The sequence below is a fragment of the Echiichthys vipera genome, assembly GCF_963691815.1.
Source record: "Echiichthys vipera genome assembly, chromosome: 19".
Classification (NCBI taxonomy): Eukaryota; Metazoa; Chordata; class Actinopteri; order Perciformes; family Trachinidae; genus Echiichthys; species Echiichthys vipera.
The window spans coordinates 24,189,665-24,216,668 of record NC_139844.1 but is presented as its reverse complement, the minus strand read 5'-3'; the positions used below and the strand labels follow the sequence as shown (position 1 = coordinate 24,216,668).

The following is a 27,004-nucleotide window of genomic DNA, read 5'->3' as shown; positions in this document are numbered from 1 at the left end:
ATTATTAAAGGAAAATGATGCAACTGCCAGACATTTATTAAAGCAGAAGAACAACAATGACGTCCCTTCTGCTGCGGAGAAATCACCGCATGCATGTGTCACTTCTGCCGTGCGATCCCTCACGAAGGGAGCGAGCTGTCAGTCAGAATAATGAGCTTATATGCAAACCACAGTGCGTCCTTGATCCTGCACTGTTACCAGGAGAGAGGAGACCTGAGAGGTGGAGACGGGGACTGGAAGGAAGTGAGTGATAACGGGGAGAGAGAAGGATGTGAAGGAGAGAGAGAGAGAGAGAGAGAGAGAGAGGGGGGGAATCAGGAGGAGGGTATAAAGAGAGAAGGGGGATGGGAAACTCCTCTTTGACAAGAAAATAGCAACTACTGTTAGGCTCAGCAGGAAATGAATATTAATAGTGCAGCATGACTTACAATGGAAACAACCTACATTTCCATGGTTGCAGTCAGCGAGTTCACACTGTTCTGTGACTGTGGGTGAAATAATGCACCAATGATGAGGGAATCACATTCTCTGCAAAGGAACTGATGCAGTTTGTTTTATTCCTTATTTATTTTGGGTGCAGTCCAAGCCCCGCCCACGGAGAGAGAGACTTCCTGTTTGATCCAATCAGGAAGCTCCGTCAGCGTCAGTTCTCTGAGTGTCCACTAGGGGCAGGTTTCATAACAGAGCAGTTTCTCATTGAGCCCCATGTTAAACAGGCCGTTTACACAGCATCATTAAACCTGTTTAAGGACAAAAGAACATTCTAGTCTGTGTGTTTAGCTCAGATCTCCATGACAACACTGAGGGGGAGGGGCTAGTTTTTATTTAATTGGAGGTTAAAGTGTATGAATAATTAGGGGCGTGGCCTCTTGAGTGACAGCTAGCCTCTGGCCCTCACTTCTCCTCGGAGGTAAACGTCAGCCAGATGGATGTACGCCCCTCCCCCCAACGTCACATACATGCCCTTTTTTGGTCAGAGGAAATGAGGCGGAGTCAAAGTCTGACAAGATGGAGACTCCTGTAGGCGAGGACGACTGGATCAAGTTAGAGAACGGAGCTGACGGAGACGCTACGTCTGTTTTTATACAGTCTGTGGTGCAGTGGCTGTACGTTGTTTTCGTGCTTTTTGGGGTTTTTCCTTTATTCGAAAAAACATTTCACGCCAAACAGAGTTTTCTCCGTGGTTGTGTCTCCATTAAACTCAGACTGCGGAAACAGTGCGCTCTGTTGTCGGCTGCAGGGAGCAGCAGAATCGCCGTCATGTCCTCCCGTCATCATCAGAGGAGCTGGAGACCCAGAGGATTCACTTCATCCACATCCTTTTATCCATTAACTTCATTACAGATCTGTGACTGTTACCGGCCACTGAGGGCCAGTGCCGTTGTCTTGAAAGGATGTTATATGTTCTTCAACACATTCAAAGTATATCCTGTCAACCTGAAGTATATTTGAGGGAAAGAGTTGGACACCTACTGCGCCCTGCTGCTCAGACTGGCTTCGGTCTTCTTTCCACTTGTCACTCAAACCTTCCCGAGTCGCAGCAGGTCAGCGTCTCTGCTGCTGCTGTCATTTTAACAACTTTCACTTTCCTCAAAGTCACTGGAGCTGCGGACTGCATGGACCCCCCACACACACACACACACACACACACACACACACACATTGAAGACGAGTCCTAATTTAACACAAAATGTTGTGAACGACGTGAAATTATTCACATTAATCGTCAGTCAAGCTGAAATAAGTTCAGTTAGTAGCAACTGGACTTGGTTATTTGTCTGTCTTTGACCAGGATGGTCCTGGTTCTGGTCCAGTCTCAGCCTGGTCCTGGTCCAGTCCCAGCCTGGTCAGCTGCGTACATGAACTGATGAAGCCTCTTGGATGAGAGGTGAAACGTCTTCCTAGACAAATAACCAAGTCCAGTTGCTTTGGACTGAAATTGCTTTGGGGGCTACCTTCCCTTCTACATGCTCCCGATGACACGGTGAAGCCTGCTCCACGTTCAAGTCCCAGCCAACCAGAATTGAGGATGCACAGGAGTGTGGTGGGGTGTGATGGAGATGGGGAAGGTCCCCCGTGGTTCCCATGTTGCTTTTGAAGTTGCAGTACAAAGGTTCTCTTCGCCTCCCTCCCTCCCTCCCTGCCTCCCTTCCTATCTCCCTCATTGTCGTTAGATGTGTGCGTCATGCAGGTCACATCCATCTCCCATTCTCCCTCCTTCAGTTTACTTGTTATCCTCTTTCACAGTATCTCACAGACAAGCAGAAGCAAAACACACACATGCTGAACGCTATATTCACAATCCATATAAGCAGCAGCTGGCCGTGCAGGTGGCGTAGTCTGTGTGAAGTGTAATATCTGATGTGAGGCCACTGAGGGCCTGTCCTGCATACTTTGATGAAGCTCTGTGAAGCTTGCCAAGAAGCAGGACACAAAGGGAAGCTGGCTGCAGGGTTCTGTTTACTGGATTATAGCCGTGAGTGTGTGTGTGTGTGTGTGTGTGTGTGTGTGCATGACAGAAAGACACAGGCAGATACAGAAGGATGCGTTCTGACTGTAATTTCAGGGGTAGAGCTGACCTGAATGCTTCACTCTCACATTATCTGGCTCTATGGCTTTCAGTCGTGCATCTTTTTCCGTCCGTGCATCTTTTTCAGTCCCATCTTATGGTGATTTTAGACTGTGAGCAGCGACTCCTGCCTCTGCTGCTCAGCAACATTTGTGTTCTGTATTTAGAAAAGGTTAAAAACAGCAACTCCGCCAGTTTGCTGTCTGCACCCTGTAATCTCAGCCCTTCTGCCTTAAATATATAACATGTGGAAGCTCTGTCGGGGAATAATAATGCTAAAAATGTTGGACATTTGTTCAAAATGCAGTTTAAAAATATCTCTTTCTACAGCATCTGCCAATCACAACTATGATATTGGTTAAGTACCGATCATGACAATGAAACGTAAACTATGGTTAATGGGGCCGTCCACATGAACGTGTGTGTGGTCGGGAATGAGTCCTGACCCCAAGTTTAGAAGTTCAAGTACCTCGGGATCTTGTTCACGAGTGAGGGGACGATGGAGCGTGAGTTTGGCCGGAGAATCGGAGCAGCGGGGGCGGAGCTGCAGTCGCTCGACCGCACCGTTGTGACCAAAAGAGAGCTGAGGAAGGCAAAGCTCTGGATCTACCCTCAGTCCTGGTTCCTACCCTCACCTGTGGTCATGAAAGCTGGGTCAGGACCCAAAGAACCAGGTCCAGGTCCAAGCGTCTGAAATGTGCTTCCTCAGGAGGGGGTCTGGAGTCTCCCTTAGAGAGAGGGGGAGAAGTTCAGCATCCGTGAGGAACTCGGAGTAGAGCCGCTGCTCCTTTGTGTTGAAAGGAGCCAGTTGAGGTAGTTCAGGATCATCTGGTAAGGATGAACCCTGGGCGCCTCCCTAGGGAGGTGTTCCAGGCACGTCCAGCTGGGAGGAGGCCTCGGGGAAGACCCAGGACCAGGTGGAGAGATTAGATCTCCACACTGGCCTGGGAACGCCTCAGGATCCCCCAGTTAGAGCTGGTTAATGTGGCCCGGGAAAGGGAAGTTTGGGGTCCCCTGCTGGAGCTGCTGCCCCTGAGACCCGACCCCGGATAAGAGGCTGAAGATGAGATGAGAGTGTTTCTGTTTCCTGGTTCGTCCTTTCGTCCACACTAACCACAGCTGTTGCTCCTGAAACCAGAGTTTTTTCACGTGTGGACGGGAAAACCAGTGTTTGACGTCACGCTGTCCGACGGTAAACAGTCGGTTGTTTCCATGGAGACCCGGGGAGCGCTCTACATGTAACCAGCTGACGGCGGAGGATTTTGCGGTCTTTGCAGAGATATTTTCTATCACACCGTTGGTGTGGGTGGGAATTGTTTTTTCTAACCGGGGTTCATAAAAGTTTGGTTTCAAAAATACCTGTGTTCGAGCGGACTAGGCCTAAGTTAACTCAACTCTCCCACATAAAAGCGGGGTCCGTCTCTCAGGCGGTAGATAGTCGTGCACAGGAACGGCAGCTGCCTCCCTGCCGCTGTTGACCTCAGGGGCAAAGCTGCCATCATGTTTACTCTGAAGGAAGCATCGTGAGCCAGACGCTGTCCTGTAGAGCACATTATAAAGTCAGAGCTTACAGAGACGTTAACTTGAGAGTCTGTGACTTTGACTTGAGTCGATTCAAGTCACTGCTTCAAACACTTGACAGAAAATAAAGGACTTGAGACGACTTGGATTTGGAAGTTAGACCCGAATTACTTGTCTTTATCATTTTACGTTTTCTGTTAAACATTAAAAATATTCAACAGGGCTGATGTTAGCTTACATCATCTCATCTTCAGCCTCTTATCCGGGGTCGGGTCTCAGGGGCAGCAGCTCCAGCAGGGGACCCCAAACTTCCCTTTCCCGGGCCACTTTAACCAGCTCTAACTGGGGGATCCTGAGGCGTTCCCAGGCCAGTGTTGAGATCTAATCTCTCCACCTGGTCCTGGGTCTTCCCAAGGCCTCCTCCCAGCTGGACGTGCCTGGAACACCTCCCTAGGTAGGCGCCCAGGGTTCATCCTTACCAGATGATCCTGAACCACCTCAACTGGCTCCTTTCAACGCAAAGGAGCGGCGGCTCTACTCCGAGTTCCTCACGGATGCTGAACTTCTCCCCCTCTCTCTAAGGGAGACTCCAGACCCCCCTCCTGAGGAAACACATTTCACACGCTTGGACCTGGACCTGGTTCTTTGGGTCCTGACCCAGCTTTCATGACCACAGGTGAGGGTAGGAACCAGGACTGAGCGGTAGATCCAGAGCTTTGCCTTCCTCAGCTCTCTTTTCATCACAACGGTGCGGTAGAGCGACTGCAGCTCCGCCCCGCTGCTCCGATTCTCCGGCCAAACTCACGCTCCATCATCATCAAAACTATTAGTAATGGTCGTGTTTCAGTTCAGGGCAAAGAGATGGAGGCATAGCTGTGTTACTGCTGCACTGTTTCTCCGTTACAAACGCAATTGCTTGGAAAATTTCAGCAGCATCGTGTTCTTAGTCATCAAGCCTGGACAGAGTGAAGGTATCTGGGTCTATTTTGTTGCTCTGGGCCCAACTGAATTACTGTAATCTGTACATCTATACAGACGGTCTTTAGCACTGTCTGTAGCCCTTTAATCATTGTCACTTTTCACACGATTAGCAACAGCACTGGACTCAAGTGGGAGCGCTAACACGTTCTACGAGAGACCTTTGTTTGTAATCGGGGGCCAATGACGACCTGTAGGACACGGTTTATTCTTTATGCAAATAATTGAATGGATATGGATATTTTAAAGGCGTTGATTCTGCGTCAATGTTTCTCCAGTAAGTGGTGCTAGACTGCGTTATCATTAAAATCAAAAGATTGTGAATAATAGCACAAAAACATCAGAATGAAATGGGTGTTGATGTAGTGTCCACTCAATACGGACGCCCTGAAAGGATCCCCAGGTGGCACATGTGAGCAGTCCAGACGAGTATGGATGGGCAATGGGAATGAATCACAGCCCTCTATCAATTACTCTGCTGGACTTTTACAGTAAACTTGCACATTATTCATTCATTCATTCATTCATTCATCTTCAGCCTCTTGTCCCTGTCGGGGTCTCGGGGGCTGGAGCCGATCCCAGCTGACATTGGGCGTGAGGCGGGGTCCACCCTGGACAGGACGCCAGTCTATCACAGGACACATAGAGACGAACAGAGACAGACAACCATTCACACCTACGGGTGATTTAGAGTCATCAATGAACCGAACACCTGCACGTCTTTGGACTGTGGGAGGAAACCGGAGAACCCGGAGAAAACCCACGCAGACACGGGGACAACATGCACATTACAGAGTCTTAATTTCATAGTGGACATTGTTTTATGACCAGGGACGGTATAAAAAAAGATTTCCACTCTGGAGGGGGGTTTACTTTTTTGTGTATTTAACATTTACTCTCTGGATTTACACCTTTTTTGGAGTTTTTAAGCCCCAAAAACGCCGTCACTGTCTAAGCGAAAGGCTGATTTGATCACATATTTTGTCGTTGTCCTCCGCGGGCATTATCGTGTAAACAGGGACTTAAGTGACGCCTATAACAGAACGACTGCTGACATTAAATTTAAAACTGTGACTGGGAAATACATTAGACTGTCCCATATCTTTTATTTCCAGGTGAAATCTCAGAATAACACACAACAACTGGAACACATGTCTGAATGTGTGGTACGCCCCAGTGACCATGGTTTTATCCCCAGTCTCAAAGCTCCATTCATACGTGTGTTTGCTTTAATACAGAGTGAGTCCTGGGGCAGCTGTCCTCGCCCACTCATGTGGAAAGACAATTTCATGAAGCCGATTGCGAAAAATAAGACATTTGTAATTTCATGCCTATCATTCCCGGCCTCGGGGTGAAAGGGCATCGGCAGAGAGCCGCTGACTGCTGCAGTGATCTCCGTTTATTTAAGAAGAATGAGAAGAGCCTTTGATGTTTCAGCTCAAGGGAACGTGGTCGTTCAGCCGCTCTGCAGCCAGTGAATGCAGTATCACTGCCGTTGTGTCAGATACCCACTGTACATCTTGAAAATATCATCATTTTATTCATTTTGTAGCTACGAAACTATTTGATGAATGAATTTTAGATGAATTTAGATGATTCATTGTTTGTCGTGATCAGCCACAGTGAACAAATGGTGGACTTGTACTTATAAAGCGCCTTTCTAGTCTTCTGACTACTGAAGGCGCTTTCACAGTGTTCGTCACATTCGCCCGTTCACACAGACATTCCTCGGATGGCAGTGGACATCTACAGACCATCTAATCCAGGGCTGTTGAACTGATCCAGTAAAGGGCCGTGTGGCTGCAGGTTTTCATTCCATCCAATCAAAAACACACCTGGTCCAACAAATCAACTGTGTGAAGACAGTTCAGGTGATTGAGTAAGTTGGATCAGGTGTGTTTTTGCTTGGTTGGAATGAAAACCTGCAGCCACAGCGACTCTTTACTGGATCACTTTGACACCCATGATGTAATCTAACCATGCACTACACATTTAAACACCCATGCTCGGCATGGGGAGCAATTTGGGGTTCAGTGTCTTGCCCAAGGACACTTCGACATGGGGGACCAGGGGAGCTGGGGATCAAAGCGCCAATCTTTCGAATTGAGGGCGACCCACTTTACCGAGCCACAGCCGCCCTTAATGCTAATGTCGAAAAGTGTCAAATCGTGTGTTAGAATTTCTATGTTTCTTGCATAATTGCATAAGTTGTCAAGTGATGATGAAAACGAGTGCAGCCTAATGTCCCCAGGTCAGGTCTCTGCATAGCTCTGTACACGGACCCGATAGGGCTGGTAGGTCCCGCCCCTTCCGGTAGACTCCTTGGGACCTCAGCACGGGAAAACCTGACATTGGTGTTTATTGAAATTAAACAACTATTCTCTGGTCCCAGTCATGATCTGTCCTTTCCCAGTCTTACACTCAGACGGGAATCAAAAGAAAGAACATTCTGGCACAAAGCCCACCGGCATCTTGATGTGATACCATTACGTTACACTGCAACAAGAAGACGCTTAAAGATGAAACGGTCATGACGTCATTTTGGCAAAGCAGTAGAAGTCTACATCTATTTAATTTGAATACAGCATGTTTTTGGGGGGTTTTCTCCGGGTTCTCCGGTTTCCTCCCACAGTCCAAAGACGTGCAGGTGTTGGGTTCATTGATGACTCTAAATCACCCGTAGGTGTGAATGGTTGTCTGTCTCTGTTCGTCTCTATGTGTCCTGTGATAGACTGGCGTCCTTTCCAGGGTGGACCCCGCCTCACGCCCGATGTCAGCTGATGTAGCAGTGCCACAGTCAATAACAAGGAAAACAAAACAAAAAAACATCAGTCAATATCATTCATTCATTTATTCATTCATCTTCAGCCTCTTGTCCCTGTCGGGTTGCGGGGGGCTGGAGCCGATCCCAGCTGACATCAGGCGTGAGGAGGGGTCCACCCTGGACAGGACGCCAGTCTATCACAGGACACATAGAGACGCACAGAGATCATGTTTTCTTTTATTTTGTGGATGCATTTTTCAGTCAAAGGCCGAACAGCACAGATATGACGGGTTATAGTCGATCATCCGTCCCGCTAACTTCAACAGAACTGACCCCAAAGTCCCGTCATGACCCGACCCAATCAGAGTGTTTACAACTGTAACATGGTCCAACAACAGCAGCTGCTGAAGCAAGAACTCTCACACACAGTGGCTTTAAATGAGTTCATTTTATTTGTAACAATTTTGAGTTAAGCTGAATTCATTTGAGCTTATTTAATTAAACTTCTAGCTTAATGGCACTGAGGTATTTCATATCCTCACACCTGACAGAAGCCGTCTTATTGGGCCTTTGTTTCATCTGGGTTCTGTTTGAACAGCTAAATGGACCTCGTGGGTCTTCACAGCATATCAGAGGAATATGAATCATTTAAAGGTCGTAAAATATTTACAATTATTTTGTGCCAAGCTTAATTACAGTTGCGTGTTCTGAGGGGATTTGAGACGGTAATTGGCAGCTGGGTCTTTTTTTTATCTGGGGAACGGGAACATCCAGGCGTCATCCGGAGGGACGGATGGGACCCGAATGAATCAGGTGGAGAAGGAGAGTGTGGGGAACTTGTTCTGGGTGAAAGTAGGCAATCAAAGAAGATGGGGACTGTTTGTTTCCTGTTTGGCAAAGGTTCGTTGGGATGGTTCCAGCTGCAGTCGGCTTGTTGCCTTTCAATATTAAAACAAAGTCGTGTTTGCCAAAGTGTTAGACGTGTAGCTCTGTGTGGTTATTGAGGTTCTCTGTTTTTCCGCGTGTCCTTTGCTTAAGAAGCTAGAGAGGGAAGTTCAAACTCCGGATCCTTCCTTTCCTCTGCTCAGCCGACCAATCACAGTGTGAAGTTGATGTGTGTGAAGGTTTCAGAAAGTCACTCAGTGTGTTTTCCATCAGGTCCCTAAAGCGTTCTTCCCCCGGTTCAGGGAACAACCAGCTGACTGAAGCTCCCTGGTGTCCATGTGCGGGGGTTGAATGGTGAAATGAGGGAGTAACTCTTCCTCCGGTACAGTAGGTGGAGCTCCACCAACATCCAGCTGCTCTGAACACGCCTTTATTTCCACCTTCACCTTTGTCACAATCACCAGCGTGGGGAAAATGGCCGACGTTTGGACAGAACCAGGACACAAACGGCTCTTCTTGGTACTGATGCTGGTTGCCATGGTGAAGTCCTCCCTGGGGTTAAAGGGAACGCTCTTTTGCATCGCCGTTACAGGATTAAACGGGGTACTGAAGGCGTTCTCTAGGGCTGTTAACCGGGGGATGAGAACTCTGTTTGACCCGGGGTGTTTCCGTGGTGTTTGAGAAACAGGTATTAAAGATATAGACTAAAATATTCTTCAACCACTTTGAAAACACTGTAGAGACGACAGGCGACTGTTGAGAGATGGAAACTCCTCCAGTGAGCTCTTGTTCCTCCTCTACAACACTTTGTACCGTCCTTTGCTCGTCGGCTGGTAGGAATTTTGTAATCTGATGAGCTCTTCCTTGATTAACCGCGTAATGTCTGTTTTGGCTTTCTGCACAGCCTGTTCATTCGCACTTTCAATAGCCGGGTAGATCCTGCGCTCTCCCTCTTTGGGCTCTTTGCCTGGAGGGAAATAGGTTCCTCTGATGGTGATGGCGGCTTCCGAGTATTCACCGATCCTCAAAGTCTGACCTGAACACGAATTTGTCGGGTTTTTAAACTGCACGGAAATGCACAAGTGTTGTGAATTTTGTCAGTGCGGCACACACGTGGCATGGCTTTAGCTGTACAAAGTGTTCTCAGTGCAGTGATGCCGAGTATCACGGTGGTGATTAGAGTAAAATATAGATTCCAACATGAATATAAAGCCGCGTCAGTGTTGCTTCTGGGTGGATCAGATGGTTGTAAGGGGGACCTCCGGGCACCGCAGCCAGAGACACAGATCTCCAGTCCCAGCCAGGCACAGTCCCAGATGGGTCCCTCTGTCAACACACACACACACACACACACACACACACACACACACACACACACACACACACACACACACACACACACACACACACACACACAGTCAGCAGTTGTAGGAAGAAAATAGTTTGTTACCCATTAGCATAGAAATTGAATACATATGCTCCAATACATCCCAATACACACACACACACACAAACAAACATGTTTACTGTAAAGTGATTGTGTTCAGTGAACGTGAAAGAGCCACAGCAGGGTCGTCAGCGGTGTACAGCACAGTTGTATATAATTTGCATTATGCATGTGTGTGTGTTTGCATTCGGTCCCAGCAACAAAACATGTCCCACTAACTGAGGCGTGGAATCAGACACAGCGCGCTCGGGAGGGTTGCGGGATCAGGTCGGGACCCCGGCGCGGCTCCGGCTCCGGTGGACTGAAAAACACATCCGGTTTGTTTTGTGAGAGTAAACAATCAACAAACACAGCCACTCTCTGTGTGGTTCAGCGGGACAGAGAGTGATCGAATTAAGCAAACGACAGCACAGCTGCTCATAGACGACGGGCCGGACTGGTCACTGGACCTTGACTGAATAGTTTGTGATCAGATCATTGGGTTGAAACTGCAAATAGGACTTTCTGCTCAGTGTGTGAACAGCAGACCGTGTGCAGACAGCCTGTGTCTAAAGTCAACTAGGCTCTTTTTATACTTTCTAAACTTTTGCAATTAAAGAACTTTGGGTTCACCGTGGACCCAGCATGTGTCTTTTTTCACTTATAACAGTTCAGACAGAAAGCAGCACCTTGCTGCTCGCACTGAAGCGTCAGCCCAAATACTAATGAGGTCTGAACCTTCCCTCTCCCTCCTCTGGCTCCTGCTTCACTGCTGTCCTCCATCTTTGTTTTGAGTCTGTTCCTGGCTCCCGTCTGTGGCACACTTTTTTGAGTCCTGACCCCAAGTGAAGGAGTTCAAGTACCTGGGGATCTTGTTCACGAGTGAGGGGACGATGGAGCGTGAGTTTGGCCGGAGAATCGGAGCAGCGGGGGCGGAGCTGCAGTCGCTCTACCGCACCGTTGTGACGAAAAGAGAGCTGAGGAAGACAAAGCTCTGGATCTACTGCTCAGTCCTGGTTCCTACCCTCACCTGTGGTCATGAAAGCTGGGTCAGGACCCAAAGAACCAGGTCCAGGTCCAAGCGTCTGAAATGTGTTTCCTCAGGAGGGGGGCTGGAGTCTCCCTTAGAGAGAGGGGGAGAAGTTCAGCATCCGTGAGGAGCTCGGAGTAGAGCCGCTGCTCCTTTGCGTTGAAAGGAGCCAGTTGAGGTGGTTTGGGGTCACAAGGCCGATGATGTCACTGGAACCCTTTGTGCTCCGTCGTTAGAGTGACAGTCATTGGTGGAAGTTGGTTTGGACTTGGTTAGTGCTGGTCCAGTCCCAGCCTGGTCCTGGTCCTGGTCCAGTGGTTGGTGGAAGTTGGTCTGGACTTGGTTAGTGCTCTATTGAGTCTGAACGACAGTCGTTGGAGTCACAGGAGGACGTTTGTGAACAGTTGTTCTTTGAGGTTGGATCGTTGAATGAAGGGATGAAAGGGCAGCATTGTAAACTGGAGAGAAGTAGAGTCTCAGACCTCCTCCTCTGGTTAGCCATGGTTTCTCTACTTTTACATAGATGGCTTCTTTTGTATTATTATTATTATTATTGTAGTTGTTTTACATATTCAACAGCCACTTCTCGTACCTTCGTCTGAGAGCTGTCAGCTAAAAACGCATCAGGGATCTGAACGAGAGGGGAGGGGGACGTAAAGCTCAGTGTGACTACTTGTGTCTTAACGAGCTTTCTGTCTGTTTGTGGAGGGTGTGTGTGTGTGCGTCCACGTGCTGCATGCATGCTGCATTAGTGTTTTCATGTGTGTGTGTGTGTGTGTGTGCTGCCTCCCCGCTGTATGTGTGAAAGCAAATGGATATATTTAGGTTTTGTCTTAGCAGCAGTTTTCCCGTCGCCCGCTGTTGAAGAGCTTTTCAGTGAGAATGTGTTTTTCTGTCATTAGCAGGCATGTGGCCGTCTGAATAATGCATCCTGAACGCTACCTTGTTATGGCAGCGTACACAGTAATGTTCGAGGCCAGGCGGTCCAGAGCGGCGCTGTAATGCGTCGCCCAGTCGCTGTTAAATATACATGAGTGGTGAAGTGTGTTTCTTTGTGAATAACATTAACTGCAGTGGGTGGAAAGCCACTGCACATCTCAGTGGACTGAGACACTTCAGGTGTTCACTGGAATCTGCATGGCGAGCGTTTTCAGCTGAACCATCTGATTGGCTCAAGATGTAGGTTGGACGTGTGCCAACTCTAAGTGTAGGCAAAGATTGTACGTATCTGAAGTGAACGTCTACAACACTGCGAGTCTTTGCAGGAGCGACATCTGTGATTACGCACAAAGACCGAAATGTGTGTGTGCTGTTTCCGTCAGGAGCTCAATCATTATGGAACAGGGCGCAAATGCACTAACCTGACTCCTCCAGATGATTAAGTCTCCTGGTCGCAGCAGATCCATCTGAACTCTGGTTTAAAGATCTTTGTGAAGGGGTAAAAATCCTGGTTTCTGATTGGATAAACCATCTGTCTATCACCAACACACGGGCCAAACCAACCAATCAGATGACTGAAGCGTGTCCTTCGCTTAAGAAGCTAGAGAGGGAAGTTCAAACTCCGGATCCTTCCTTTCCTCTGCTCAGCCGACCAATCACAGTGTGAAGTTGATGTGGATGACGGTTTCAGAAAGTCACTCAGAGTGTTTCCCATCTGTTCCCTTAAACGTTCTTCCCCCGGTTCAGGGAACAACCAGCTGACTGAAGGTCCCTGGTGTCCATGTGCGGGGGTTGAATGGTGAAATGAGGGAGTAACTCTTCCTCCGGTACACACACACATACACACACACACACACACACACAGGTACAGTAGGTGGAGCTCCACCAACATCCAGCTGCTCTGAACACGCCTTTATTTCCACCTTCACCTTTGTCTCAATCACCAGCGTGGGGAAAATGGCCGACGTTTGGACACAACCAGGACACAAACGGCTCGTATTGGTACTGACGCTGGTTGCCATGGTGAAGTCCTCCCTGGGTTTAAAGAGAACGCTCTGTTGTTGTGACGTGCTAACAGCGTGGAGGCAAAGCTCAGAGAGGACACAACATGTGGGTAAAGGAGGATTTTCCCTTTGTGTTTAACGTGAATTTACAGATCAAAGGCCCAATTTCAGGAGCCCGGTCCATATTCAACAGAAAGATCCAGAGAACAAAGAGTTAGTGAGACAGGAACGTCAGACAGACCCATAATAAGATCCTAGGTGAGGGATTCTACGTAAGAACGCACTTTAGGCGTCTTCCCTTCCCTTCACGGTGCATTTCATTTGGCTGTAAACTTAAATCTGCTCTTGTAACGTGTTGTTTTCTATCCTCAAAACCGACTGCAAGTGAGTCCAAACTTGGTTCAACATCAGCCTGGCAGTGAGGACTCACACGCGGTTGTCTTGCCTCCTGCGTTGGGAGGTCCGAGCCCTCCGGTTCTTATGCTAATGATGGAGCGGTGCCACCAGTGTGAGCCGCCCGTGGTGAAGCTCAGCTCTCCGTAATCTAGATGGGGGCATTGAAAGCTTGCAGACAGATTTGCTGTGGCTAAATATAGGCTAGGCTAAGGATTTGAATGCTAATGATGACACTTGAGGTGTTTTCTTACCTGTGGGCGTAAAAATGGTAATGTGGCATCTGCTAACCGACTGCCCTTTAGTTTACTTTAATGCTGCGGTTCATTCATGCAGGTCGTGGTTTAGAGCAGATGTCTCGTCACCAGAGACGCAGTAAAGGAGGAGGAGTCGGTGTTAAAGTCCTTTATCTGTGATTTAGCTTTTTATTTATTTATGCAAATATGTGAATAAGTATAATACACATGTACACGTACTTGTATTCTTATGGTAAACATCATGTTTCACTTGAGAGGGACATGCTGCTGACAGTTCTGATTCCTTTGTGCAGTTCTGTTTCATAACCAAAAGAAATAAAACAATAAATTGTCAAAAAACATTAGATTCGAAGGGTTGGCGGTTCGATCCCCACCCCGCCCTGCCCTACTTGTGTCATGGTCGTTGTGTCCTTGGGCGAGACACTTCACCCTACTCTCCTCGTGTGAATGTGTGTGACTGCTGTGTGTGTGAGGAGGTGGTCGAGGGGCCGTAGCCTCTGATTGGCTGCCACCCCCCCGTTAGTCTGCCCCAGGGCAGCTGTGACTACTACTACGTTACCACCACCGAGTGTGTGTGTGTGTGTCTGTGTGTGTGTGTGTGTGTGTGTGTGTGTGTGTGTGTGTGTGTGTGTGTGTGTGTGTGTGTGTGTGTGTGTGTGTGTGTGTGTGTGTGTGTGTGTGTGTGTGTGTGTGTGTGTGTGTGTGTGTGTGTGTGTGTGTGTGTGTGTGTGAATGAACCTGGACTATGTAAAGTGCCTCGTGCCCCGAGTAAGACGCTATATAGCTCAAAAGCCATAATAAAAATAATAATAATAATAAAAATGTAAATGAAAAAAGACAACCGTCCCCTCAGTAGCGGCGACGCCTCCTGGGTTCTCTCCAGGAATCACGCTCTGTTGCATCAGTTTGTGTTGTTTTGAATATCGTGTTGCTCTTCGCTCCACCTCTCTCTGACTCATCCTCCTCTTCCTCCTCTTCCTCCGTGTCCCTCTGTAGTTGGTGCTGCCAGAATACTCCATCCATGGACTCTTCTGCATCATGTTCCTGTGTGCACAGGAGTGGCTGACCGTGGGCCTCAACATCCCCCTGCTCTTCTACAACACGTGGAGGTGACTGTCCAGTCCAGCTGTGTGTGTGTGTGTGTGTGTGTGTGTGTGTGTGTGTGTGTGTGTGTGTGTGTGTGTGTGTGTGTGTGTGTGTGTGTGTGTGTGTGTGTGTGTGTGTGTGTGTGTGTGTGTGTGTGTGTGTGTGTGTGTGTGTGTGTGTGTGTGTGTGTGTGTGTGTGAGGAAGAGAGGAAACAGGAGAGGAAGCAGGACAGGAAACAGGAGAGGAAACAGGAGAGGAGGAGAAGAAACAGGAGAGGAGAGGAAACAGGAGAGGACACAGGAGAGGAAACAGGAGAGAAGGAAACAAGAGAGGAAACAGGAGAGGAAACAAGAGAGGAAACAGGAGAGGAAACAAGAGAGGAAACAGGAGAGGAAACAAGAGAGGAAACAAGAGAGGAAACAGGAGAGGAAACAGGAGAGAAGGAAACAGGAGAGGAAACAGGAGAGGAAACAAGAGAGGAAACAAGAGAGGAAACAGGAGAGGAAACAGGAGAGGAGAGGAAACAGGAGAGGAAACAAGAGAGGAAACAGGAGAGGAAACAAGAGAGGAAACAAGAGAGGAAACAGGAGAGGAAACAGGAGAGGAAACAGGAGAGGAAACAAGAGAGGAAACAAGAGAGGAAACAGGAGAGGAAACAGGAGAGGAAACAGGAGAGGAAACAGGAGAGGAAACAAGAGAGGAAACAGGAGAGGAGAGGAAACAGGAGAGGAAACAGGAGATGAGAGGAAACAGGAGATCAGGAGAGGAAACAAGAGAGGAAACAGGAGAGGAGAGGAAACAGGAGATCAGGAGAGGAAACAAGAGAGGAAACAAGAGAGGAAACAGGAGAGGAGAGGAAACAGGAGATCAGGAGAGGAAACAAGAGAGGAAACAGGAGAGGAAACAGGAGAGGAAACAAGAGAGGAAACAGGAGAGGAAACAGGAGAGGAAACAGGAGAGGAAACAGGAGAGGAAACAGGAGAGGAAACAGGAGAGGAAAGAGGAGAGGAAACAGGAGAGGAGAGGAAACAGGAGAGGAAACAGGAGAGGAAACAGGAGAGGAAACAAGAGAGGAAACAGGAGAGGAAACAAGAGAGGAAACAGGAGAGGAAACAAGAGAGGAAACAGGAGAGGAAACAGGAGAGGAAACAGGAGAGGAAACAGGAGAGGAAACAGGAGAGGAAACAGGAGAGGAAACAGGAGCCAAAGAGAAAGCGGAATAAAAGAGAGGAAAAACATCTCGCTGTCTCATTAATTGGAGCCTGTGCCAGATGCCCACAGGCTACAGATGCTGCTCCCACAACTGAGAGATGAAGAGAAAGGAGAGAGGGAGAGGGGGGGGGAGACAGAGAGAGAGGGGGGGGGGGGGGGAGAGAGACAGAGAGAGGGGGGGGGGGGGCAGAGATGGAGCAGGGTGGAGAATGAAGGGAGAGGGGGGGGGGGACAGAGAGAGAGAGGGTGGGGGGGGGGCGGAGATGGAGCAGGGTGGAGAATGAAGGGAGAAGTAGCGCGAGGAAGGACAGTAAGGGTGAGTGATAGGAGAGAGATCTAATATTGACAAGGGGAGGAAGGGAGGGAGGCAGAGGAGGGAGGGAGGGAGTCAGAGGAGGGAGTGAGGGAGTCAGAGGAGGGAGTGAGGGAGTCAGAGGAGGAAGGGAGGAAGGGAGGGAGTCAGAGGAGGGAGGGAGTCAAAGGAGGGAGGATGGGGGGAGTCAGAGGAGGGAGTGAGGGAGGGAGTCAGAGGAGGGAGGGAGGGAGGGAGTCCGAGGAGGGAGGGAGGGAGGGAGGGAGGGAGGGAGTCAGACTGTTGATTGTGAGTGATTTAAACTCAGAGAGCTGAGTTCACAAAAGGCTTTTGCAGCTAAACCTGCACAAATAAGATCAAAGGAAACCGTGTCATCGTCACGGCAACGGCACAACCCTGTTCACTCTCTATGATCAGTTTAGTCTGCTAGTGATGAACAATACTCCCTCAATCAATCAATCAGTCAGTCAATAACAGCCCAGCGGTGAAAGTGCTCATGGATCCGGTCGTTGTTGTGTTTCAGCTGATCCACAGAATGTTCCGTTCCACACTGACGCTGTTTTACCTCGTTCTCCTAAACTGTGATCACACCGCACACGACAGATGTAATCGCAAGCAACACGAGCGACGCACTGCTTGGTCACATGTTGACCGTCGTGGGTTTGGAGCGTTGAGGCAGTTCGGTAGCAGCCTGCAGCTCTACTCTGCTGTTGTGCTAAATGTGAGGTGATGCTAATGCTAATGCTAACAGGGATCTGAACGCTTTACAGAACAGGAATGAGCTCTCAGATGAAGTGTGTGTGTGTGTGTGTGTGTGTGTGTGTGTGTGTGTGTGTGTGTGTGTGTGTGTGTGTGTGTGTGTGTGTGTGTGTGTGTGTGTGTGTGTGTGTGTGTGTGTGTGTGTGTGTGTGTGTGTGTGTGTGTGTGTGTGTGTGTGTGTGTGTGTGTGTGTGTGTGTCTGTGTGTGTGTGTCTGTGTGTGTGTGTGTGTGTGTGTGTGTGTCTGTGTCTGTGTGTGTGTGTGTGTGCGTGCGCGTGCCTAGTATACTCTTGTACACACTGTCTGTGATTTAAATCAGCTGTTAAATAAGAAATGTTTTATTTTTACCTTTGCTCGGGACAAATGTGACACAGCGTTTTTCCTAATAATCACATTTTCTGAGCTGCTTGTGTGTAGAAGTGTCAGCTAACCGTGTTTCCCTGATCATCAGTCATGTGTGCATGTATCTGTGCAAATACATGGGACTTAGCTTCAGAGGCTCATTACAAAACCCTCCTGTCACACTCAGAAAACATCAAGACTCATTTCCAGTATCTATACCTCATACATGCATGAGTCGTCTATCGACCCGTCGGAAATGTGAATCAGTGAATGTGATTCATGTGTGATGTCAGATGTATGATCATTCCACAGTCGTCTACAATGAACATGAATGAACATACGTTACGGACACGCATCACCATCTGTGAACAGCTCTATGACTCAGCAGACCACATGCTCCCTGGTTGAACTGCATTTCCCATCATGCTTTGCAAAACCTCATTTGCATTTCTAAGGGTCCGTCCACACAGGGGCGCGTTGTCCTGTAACCGCACAACTTTTAGTCCAACAAGTAAATACTTTTAAACTGCTGCTGGATGAAAGGTAAAACTAGCGTGTTGGCTTAGCCTGGGAGACGTGGCGTGATCGAATCACTGTAGCCTAGCCTACTTCAAAAGTTCATCCATCCACACTCAACGGTTCGGCTGTACACTGCAGTTCAACGACTTCCGGCGTGAACGCACTTCCACCCTCAAAATACCAGTTTGAGGGCGGACGTGCGCGATTTGGGACACAGCAACTGTTTAAAGGAATTCCTGACACTTGTGCTTCAGAAAGTGGATCGATCCAGAGCTTGACAGGCGTGCCGTACTCAGTCACGGTCGCTAAACTGTAGACGATTGTTCAGGGAGGGAGTTCAGCAAACTGTCAATACCCACAAACATATCCAACTACTATTTCACCCACATCTGCTGCATGATGCTGTCCGCGTAACTCATCATGCCATCTTTCTCCATGCTATCTCTTTCCCCGTTTTCTCCCATCATCTCCCCCCCGCCTACCTCCGTCCCTCCTTCCTCGCCCCTATCCCCGGGGTCTGGAACGGGTCAACTACCCGCGATGTGGTCTTTGCCCTCTGTGGTAGGTACTTCCACTCCCCGACGGACACTAAGGAGCTGCTCTACGATCCGGCGTCCGTGATGAACGGCGACACGCTCAAGTTCTGCCTAAAGGAGGCCTGGTGCAAGCTGTCCTTCTTCGTCCTCTCCTTCTTCTACTATCTCTACTGGTGAGCATGTGGCGGGCGGTGCGGGGCACTAATGGGATTACATGCAACAGCTAGAGTAAAAATCTCTTAAACCAAACTGAAGCTACTTTAAATATTACTTGGACCATTAATGAAGGGGAAGGGTGTCGCATCACACGTGGTTGTTTAACGTGGTTTGACTTCTCAGCCCCGACCACGCAGCGTGAGTGCAAATCACTGAATAAAGCAACCATTTCTCTGGCAGTCACATGCAACTTCTTACACATAGTGCACATCTGTCAGGTGACCTAGGGTTACTGTTAGGACCACTACTCTTAATGCATGTGATGTTGAGAGAATTTGATTCTTTACTTCATTGACAAGCACCGCAAGGAGGGAATCAAGCGCTACACATATTGTGTTATTCTGTGTTTTGTTTGCATAGAAAGGTCATTTTTGAACGTGTACTGTTTTTCCCCCTTGCATTCTTCTATAATTTGTCTTTTGCTAAAATGTTCTGCTGTTACCTGATAATAATGCACACAATGTTCCTGTCCTTGTCTGATAATGCTGTTATTAATCACTCCGGATTCTTGTTCCATGTGTCATGTGGGTGCTGCAGTGTGTGGAACCTGGATATATCCCTCTAATAGGTCTTATCAATGGAAACACTTAAAGGTACAATGCTTTTTTTCTGACCTTTTATTCTATGGTGGTAATCTGAGACAGAATAGCCTTATTTACCCTAATGCTCTTCGATATGGCTACTGCATTTTATACACACGAGGGGCCACGTTTGGACTGTTGTGACTGTATGGATGTAGTCAGGTCAGTGTCAGATTGTAGTTTTTGGTGGCCAGACATGGCCGCCTCATCCAAAAAGGATTGCAACTTTAACATGGAGTTGTTCGTGTGTATGTGCGTGATACTGCTGTGAGTAAACATTCGACACATCCTGGACACACGGCACAGGTTCCAGACCTAAAGGGTGATTTGATTAAAAGAACAAGGTTAAGCAGTCGGTTAAGTGTATTCCCCACTGACAGCAGTAATACTCTTTAAACCACCTCCAGACCATAGACGATGAGATTATAGTCCGCTCCCTCCTGGCATGCTATAGTGAATAAAGATGTTTAATGCTCATGTGTCCCATCCATTTCCACACCAGTGCCTACATCAATCAGTAGATGGAGTCCAGTCACCTGTGTTTTGCGTAGGTAACTTTGAAGGTGTGTTTAATGGTCCAAAATGTTCTTTACATAATTTTCTTTATGCATTCTGTTTGTTTTGTTCATAAAGGGCCTTTAGCAGAATGTTAAAATGGGTGTCTGCAGCAGTAAACCATAATTCATCTTGAACTTATGCCATCTTGTTTCTCCATCTCACGCCATCCTGCATCTGCTCCAGCTCACGCTGTGTAAGGGACCACGGGCAGCAGCAGCAGCGGTGAGGTACTTTCCCACAGAGCAGGGCGATGGTCGCTACACTTTCAATCCCATCGAGCTCACGGTTGAAATTCCCATTTAAATTCTTAAACACGTTGAATACTTTAAAGGTTGAATCTGTAGAATGAGCAGAACAGCTCTATCTAGTGTCTCCAGATCGTCGTCTCAACAACAAAAAAGAAGTCCAGCAGTGGGGTTGCCAGGTTGGTCAGACCCGGCCCAGTAGCTCCAGGAGACCGGAGTCTGTTTGAGCCTGTTTGAACCCGTCCCCTCCAGAAAACCACAGCATCAAAACAAGGATTAGAGGAGTTTGACTGACAGTTAGCGTTAGCCGTTAGCGTTAGCCGTTCCAGCTAAGTGCAGATTAAAGTGATGTTAGCATCCAGGAGCAGCGTAGCCATGTGGGCGTGCGTTTGAATGGCGTTCCTCTCCTTTCTCTCAGTCCATGGAGTGAATGCTCGGCCTGTAGTGACTCTGGTTGTTGCCCGTCTCCGCTCACTCAGCTGCTGGGACAAAGAACGCCCCCTTTACTGAGGCTCCCAAGCAGCTGCAGGATTGGCTAACTCCATTTTACCCAGTGCCAGCCTACAGTAGCTGCACCCAACAACAGACAACCCTGGCAACCAGCAACGCCCAACGCTATTGGCTGATACCATGGAAACACAACGGGACAGGAAGTCAAACATTTAAAAGATTAATTCAGACTAAATATGTATATTTTTATGGACTTTCTTTCATTCTTACCCCTTAAAACGCCCCGTGGGTGTAAAAATCTAGCTTCTAATAATGATTCTACATATTCAACCTTTTCAGTTGTGGAAAATAAACTCGTGAGTGGATGAATTGGAGGTGAAGTGGCCTGAAACCTGCTTCGTGGGGCTTGTTTCTGTTCCTTGCACTGTCACACTGACCCTTCTCCACAGCTCCCCGAAACCAAACGCACTCGCCTGCATCTGTGACCCAAAGATCCCTCACACCTCCACAATCAATCTTACTGCACACACACACACACACGGACACCCACGCACACACACAGGCACACACAGGCACAAAACCCTATCGGTGCACATAATGGAGCTGTGCATGCCCTGAAAGCTCCACCTGAGCGCTCACCTCCACACCTGGGTGACAGGTGATTTAAAGTCCCTTTTGCTCGCTCCGTGGAGCTTATCTGGTGCAGGGGATTCACTGGGATTACTCTATTACTCTTGATTTTGTCCATCAAGCCACAGAGATCTATTTTTATATAGTTTTACCCATTAAACACATTCTGTGTGCTTAGGCTACGTTCACATCACAGGGCTGAAGGCTCAATTCTGATCCCCCCCACACACACACACACACCACACACACACACACACACACACACAGCAGATCCAATCTTTCTGCCTCGACTGTTCATGTTTGTGATGACCTATATACCCACTCTGTCTGCGGTGTGTACGGATCTCTGCCTTGAAGCTCCTCACGCGCAACCAATAATATCACACTCACGGGTGTTAGTAACCTGACTCCTCCTGGTCTCAGCAGATCCATGTGAACTCTGGTTTAAAGATCTTTATGAAGGGGTGAAAATCCTGGTTTCTGATTGGATAAACCATCTGTCTGTCACCAACATACGGGCCAAACCAACCAATCAGATGAGTGAAGCGTGTGACGTGCTAACAGCGTGGAGGCAAAGCTCAGAAAGGAAACAACATGTGGGTAAAGGAGATTTTCCCTTTGTGAAATTCCTGACGTAGCGTCTCCGTCAGGTCCGTTCTCTAACTTGATCCAGTCGTCCTCGCCTACGGGAGTCCTCCATCTTGTCTTTGACTCGGCCTCATTTCCTCTGACCATAAAAGGGCATGTATGTGACGTTGGGGGGAGGGGCGTACGTCCATCTGGCTGACGTTTACCTCCGAGGAGAAGTGAGGGCCAGAGGCTAGCTGTCACTCAAGAGGCCACGCCCCTAATTATTCATGAACTTTAACCTCCAATAAAATCAAAACTAGCCCCTCCCCCTCAGTGTTGTCATGGAGATCTGAGCTAAACACACAGACTAGAATGTTCTTTTGTCCTTAAACAGGTTTAATGATGCTGTGTAAACGGCCTGTTTAACATGGGGCTCAATGAGAAACTGCTCTGTTATGAAACCTGCCCCTAGTGGACACTCAGAGAACTGACGCTGACGGAGCTTCCTGATTGGATCAAACAGGAAGTGGCTGTGGGCGGGGCTTGGACCACACACACACACAAACAAGCGTAGCTTCTAAAATTGTTATGGTTATGATCTGTGATGTTACATAACCGCTGACGATGTTAATCCTTACATCCCTTACATCCGACCACATTGACCACCTTTGCTCGTAATGTGGACGTAGCCTTGATGAGTAAATATAATCCTTTAATAAATGATAATAAATAAATCCAGATTATGAAAACAGTGCACGCTGTGTTCATACTGAGTGTCAGTGTACAGCTGCAGGGTCGCTCCGTGCTCGTGTGCCCGTGTCTGCAGGGCAGGTGACCCGGCTCCTCTGGTGCTGGATCATAATGAAGCCCTGCCTGACTCATGGCTTTCTCCTCAGAATGTGACCTTTGACCTTTACCCTCTCACCCCCCTGACTCTATTTGTGACCTTTGCTGTGTCAGATGTGATGCACTTCACCTTCCCTTTGCAAGACACAGGTTTCCCGTCCAGCGGCCCCGCGCATGTCGTCCGCTGCCCCCTATGTGCTCCCCTGTTCACTTTCACAGGTCTCACCTTTTTATGGTGTTTGTTATTTCTCCCATCGTCCCGGGGCATGGAAACACACACACACACACACACACACACACACACACACACACACACACACACACACACACACACACACACACACACACACAGGCGTACACACAAGGTTAACCTCGGCTTATTTTTTAAATTATTTTATCTGTGTATATCTGTGTGTGTGTGTATCTGTGTGTGTGTGTGTGTGTGTGTGTGTGTGTGTGTATCTATGTGTGTGTATATGTATGTGTGTGTATCTGTGTGTGTGTATATCTGTGTGTGTGTGTGTATCTGTGTGTGTATATGTATGTGTATGTGTGTATATCTGTGTGTGTGTATCTGTGTGTATATCTGTGTGTGTGTGTATCTGTGTGTGTATATCTGTGTGTGTATCTGTGGGTGTGTGTGTATCTGTGTGTGTGTGTGTGTGTGTGTATCTGTGTGTGTACATAGGTTATTTATTTTATTTTTCTTATCTTGAGGTAAAATGATCTCAATATCACAGGAAAACGGATCAAAATGATCTTGTTATCAGGAGAAAACGGAGGAAATAAAATGTAACGATTGACCCTTTAGAGCAGGGGTGTCAAACTCAGGCCCGTGGGCCAAATCTGGCCCGCGGTGTAATTATATTTGTCCCTAAGATCATATCCAGGTTCTGTGAGAGCTGGCCCGTGAGTATAAAGCACACACACGTCTACTTTTCTGTTCACACACATGAGCATCCATGCTACCAGTCTCTGCAGACACACTGAATCCACCCCTCCCCAAAAACGACCCAAAGAAAGATGGAAACACCACAAAAACATGACAAAACGACTAAAAACAGATGGAAACACCTCAAAAACATGACAAAACGACTAAAAGCAGATGAAAACACCACAAAAACGTGACAAAACGACTAAAAACAGACGCAAAACACCACAAAAACATGACAAAAGGACTAAAAACAGACACAGAACATCAGAAAAACGACCCAAAGAAAGATGGAGGACAGGATCTTTCAGCAGATGATCTGTGTGTGAAGGTAAAGAGCTGTTTGTCACCGTGGCTGTAACCAAAGAATCAAACAGAAGAAACACCACGACAAGAACAAGGACCTGCACTGGAAAGGTTCAACGTTTCACATCTGGAGAGAAGGGACACATGCACTTGTCCAGTCTTGAGTCTTGAGTTTGGGACGCTACTTTGTCCCAGTTTTTAAATTTGGCCGACTGAGAGTTTGAGTTTGACACCGCTGCTTTAGGGCTTCCGTACAGAAAGGCCTCGGGGGGTGAACGCAAACATTTGGGATCATCAGTCACAGTGGGCGAGGTGCTGATCTGTTCTTGTCGAGTCACAGCTCAGTGAGACAAGTGTTGAATCACCACTCTGTGAGTTTGTTGGTTGTTTCCTTTATTATTCTCTGTATTTCAGGTGAATGTCTTAAAATGGAGGGTCTTAAAGTGGAGTCGTGTGTTCACCACGTCGGGGCAGAAGCTCCTCTCTCTCAGTGGTTTAAAGAAAGGAAAAGAACTGTGTCTCTGTGCAGCGATGTGTGCTTTTGCAGCTTGTGTTGCACGTGTTCATTGCATTACATGATGCTCATCAGCTTCTGCCTTTTCTTTTGCATTCAGCAGCGAGTTTCCCACAGCTGCAGAGAAAGAACAGCACCATCATGCCAGGAAGGGTTGTTGCTTTCACATTTTCATATCGTGGTGAAACCCAACAGTTAAGATGTTTAATGTAGAATACAGGCGGCAGTGAAAAGGCATCACTGTAACGCCTGCGTACGTTCTGCGCGCTGCACGAGGTCAGGGTTCTCGATTGTAGCGAGTGTTCAAACACGTTCTGGAAATACTTCATCACTAAATCAAAGCCTCTTTGATCCGCTCTTAAACTAACGTTTGTTGCCGTGGTTGCAGATAATGGGTCTTGAAATCCATTAAAAGATGTGAGATGTGTTTTCTCTCAGAGATGAATCATTTATTTACACTGTGCAGTCTGTGAGGTGGGGGGGGGGGGGGGTCAGACTGAGTTAGATTGGATTGGGTTTAATTGTTGCTGCAGCCGCAGACAGAGAGGACCGAGGCCGTGCACACACTTAAAGGCATCAACTCGAGCAGCCTTCGCCCATGTTGGCACCTTTAATGTCCTTCCATGGACTGGATCTAAAGCTGGCTCTCTACCTCACTTTGAATCCAGTCTTATACAGTAGAGAGTACAAACCCACGCACACGGACCATTTTATTGCACAGCCAAGCATCGCAGAAGGCTCCATGTGAGTAGAAAAACTGCTCATGTTAGCGTCCTGAAGTAAATCTGATCCCAACACTTACTACAGATGCTGTAAAATCATCCAAGGCTCTTTTTCGGCAAATACACTCATCAAAAAACAACTATTAAGGTAGAAATCCAGGAGAGATGCTAACAGCCGGACGTGGCTAACAGTGATTAGCTCGGGGCAGCACGGTGAAGGCATTCAAAGGTCTTTTTTAACCACTAATGCTGCTGAAAATAACAGCAAACCTCTACAGCAGCACGAGAAGAGTCCCTACACACACAACAAAGCAGCAACAGTGTAGTTAGTGAAGCCAGAGTTTATTAAAAGAGGGCGCACTCCCACTGTGCCTCCGTCCCGTGCCCAAACAAGTTCCACGGCTAAAGTCTGGTTCCTTTGACCAGTGTGAGTGCAACTGTACCGCGTCTAGGAGCGGTACGCTTGCCGTCCACGGCCTGTTTGGGAGAGGTGGGCTTTAGTAAAGCACGTTTGCACGTGTACGAGCATGAGCGTGCGCACGTGCACGCGCACGAGGCCTACGGCGGTCCTGAGGTCATTTCCTGTGCGCCTGTTGGGACGTAGAAAAAAGAAGGAGGGACCATGCGCGGACATTTCAAACAATGGCGGTGAAAGGTTCACGTTGGTGTGATGCGGAGGTGGAGTGTTTACTGCAGATTTGGTCGATGAAAAGATTCAAAAACAGTCGACAAGACGCACAAAAACTCTGAGGTCTACGGAAAGATCTGGAAACAAAGCCACGCATCGCCATGACGTCATCAATGCGTGTGACGTGTTACGGCGTGATGACGTATAGGCAGCAAGAAGCATTCGCCGAGGCCCAGGTAGTGTGAGTACAAACGGGCCTGGAGGGGGGGACAAGGACCCTAAAGCACGGGGCACGGGACGGAGGCACAGTGGGAGGGCGCCCTACTGGCCCCTGTACCAGCTCCTCTCATAGTAAAGTCCACCAAAGTTACCAAAGTCATACCCAAAGTCAGGAGCCCATTGGTGCTCTGCGGGTTCCTCTCTTCCAGAGTTGTAAAATCCTGAGTCAGAATATAATAAATTATTATTTTGCAGTGTTCTGACATTAGATAAGTCTTGAAGCTCATGGGTTTAATGCTCTAATGGGACTTCATAGTCTCACCGGTGCTTCACAACTCACCCCGAGCAGCGCGGCAGCCTCTGGTGTGGTTTAAATGCAGGGCCGATCTCGACGGGGAAGCAGCGATACTCTGAATAATGCGGACGGTGACAGAAAAGCTTCAAAGGGACGTCGTCGCGTAGAAAGGTTTGCTGTCAGCAGTCCACTCCTGAGCAAAGACACAAACAGACTTCCCTTTAAAGCAGCTGAGAAAGCAGTAATGACGTGAATCAGCAGGAATGCTAACTATGATCAAAGAAGCGTTTGAACACACACACGCACACGGTCACACACACACACACGCACACACACACACACAGGGCTGGAATGCTTTATCCGAATGCTTCGGGCAGACCGTTAGATTATTTGGATTGTTAATTGTCACCTTGTCACCTTCTGCCTGCTCATCCAATCACAGTAGCCTTGACTCACTTTCCACTTCCTGTCTCTTCTTCTTCTTCTTGTGTTTCAGTATGATCTACTCCTTGGTTACCTCATAACGACAACACACTGATTTATCAGCGAGTGGAGACAAAGAGACACAAAGCCTCTGGATACACGGACTTCCACCGTCTCTGTCTCTAACTGAGAGACAGGAAATTTCAAAGTAAAGTTGTTTTTTGTGTCGCTGTGAAGCCAAACAATGAACAGGAAGTGGGTCGGAGCTTCTTTCCTGCTTCGTCCCCTCAAGACGGAAGGACGCGTTCGCCTGTATATAAACACGAAATAGTGAAA

At 48.0% G+C, this 27,004-nt stretch overlaps 1 protein-coding gene across 2 annotated transcripts in view; it reads left to right on the top strand.

The window, feature by feature from the left end:
- Positions 1–26,769, top strand: part of cnih3 (cornichon family AMPA receptor auxiliary protein 3) — a gene marked incomplete at both ends in the record, with an annotated part of 73,418 nt that extends 46,649 nt beyond the window's left edge. The window contains 3 exons of one of the 2 annotated variants that reach the window (XM_083933993.1): positions 14,763–14,875; positions 18,564–18,707; positions 26,742–26,769. In XM_083933993.1, coding sequence (XP_083790119.1) covers positions 14,763–14,875; positions 18,564–18,707; positions 26,742–26,769 — 285 coding nt within the window. Of the gene's footprint in view, positions 1–14,762; positions 14,876–18,563; positions 18,708–19,287; positions 19,316–26,741 lie in introns of those variants that run through there. The other variant, XM_083933994.1, reaches the window with a different exon arrangement.
- Between the last annotated feature and the right edge of the window lie 235 nt (positions 26,770–27,004).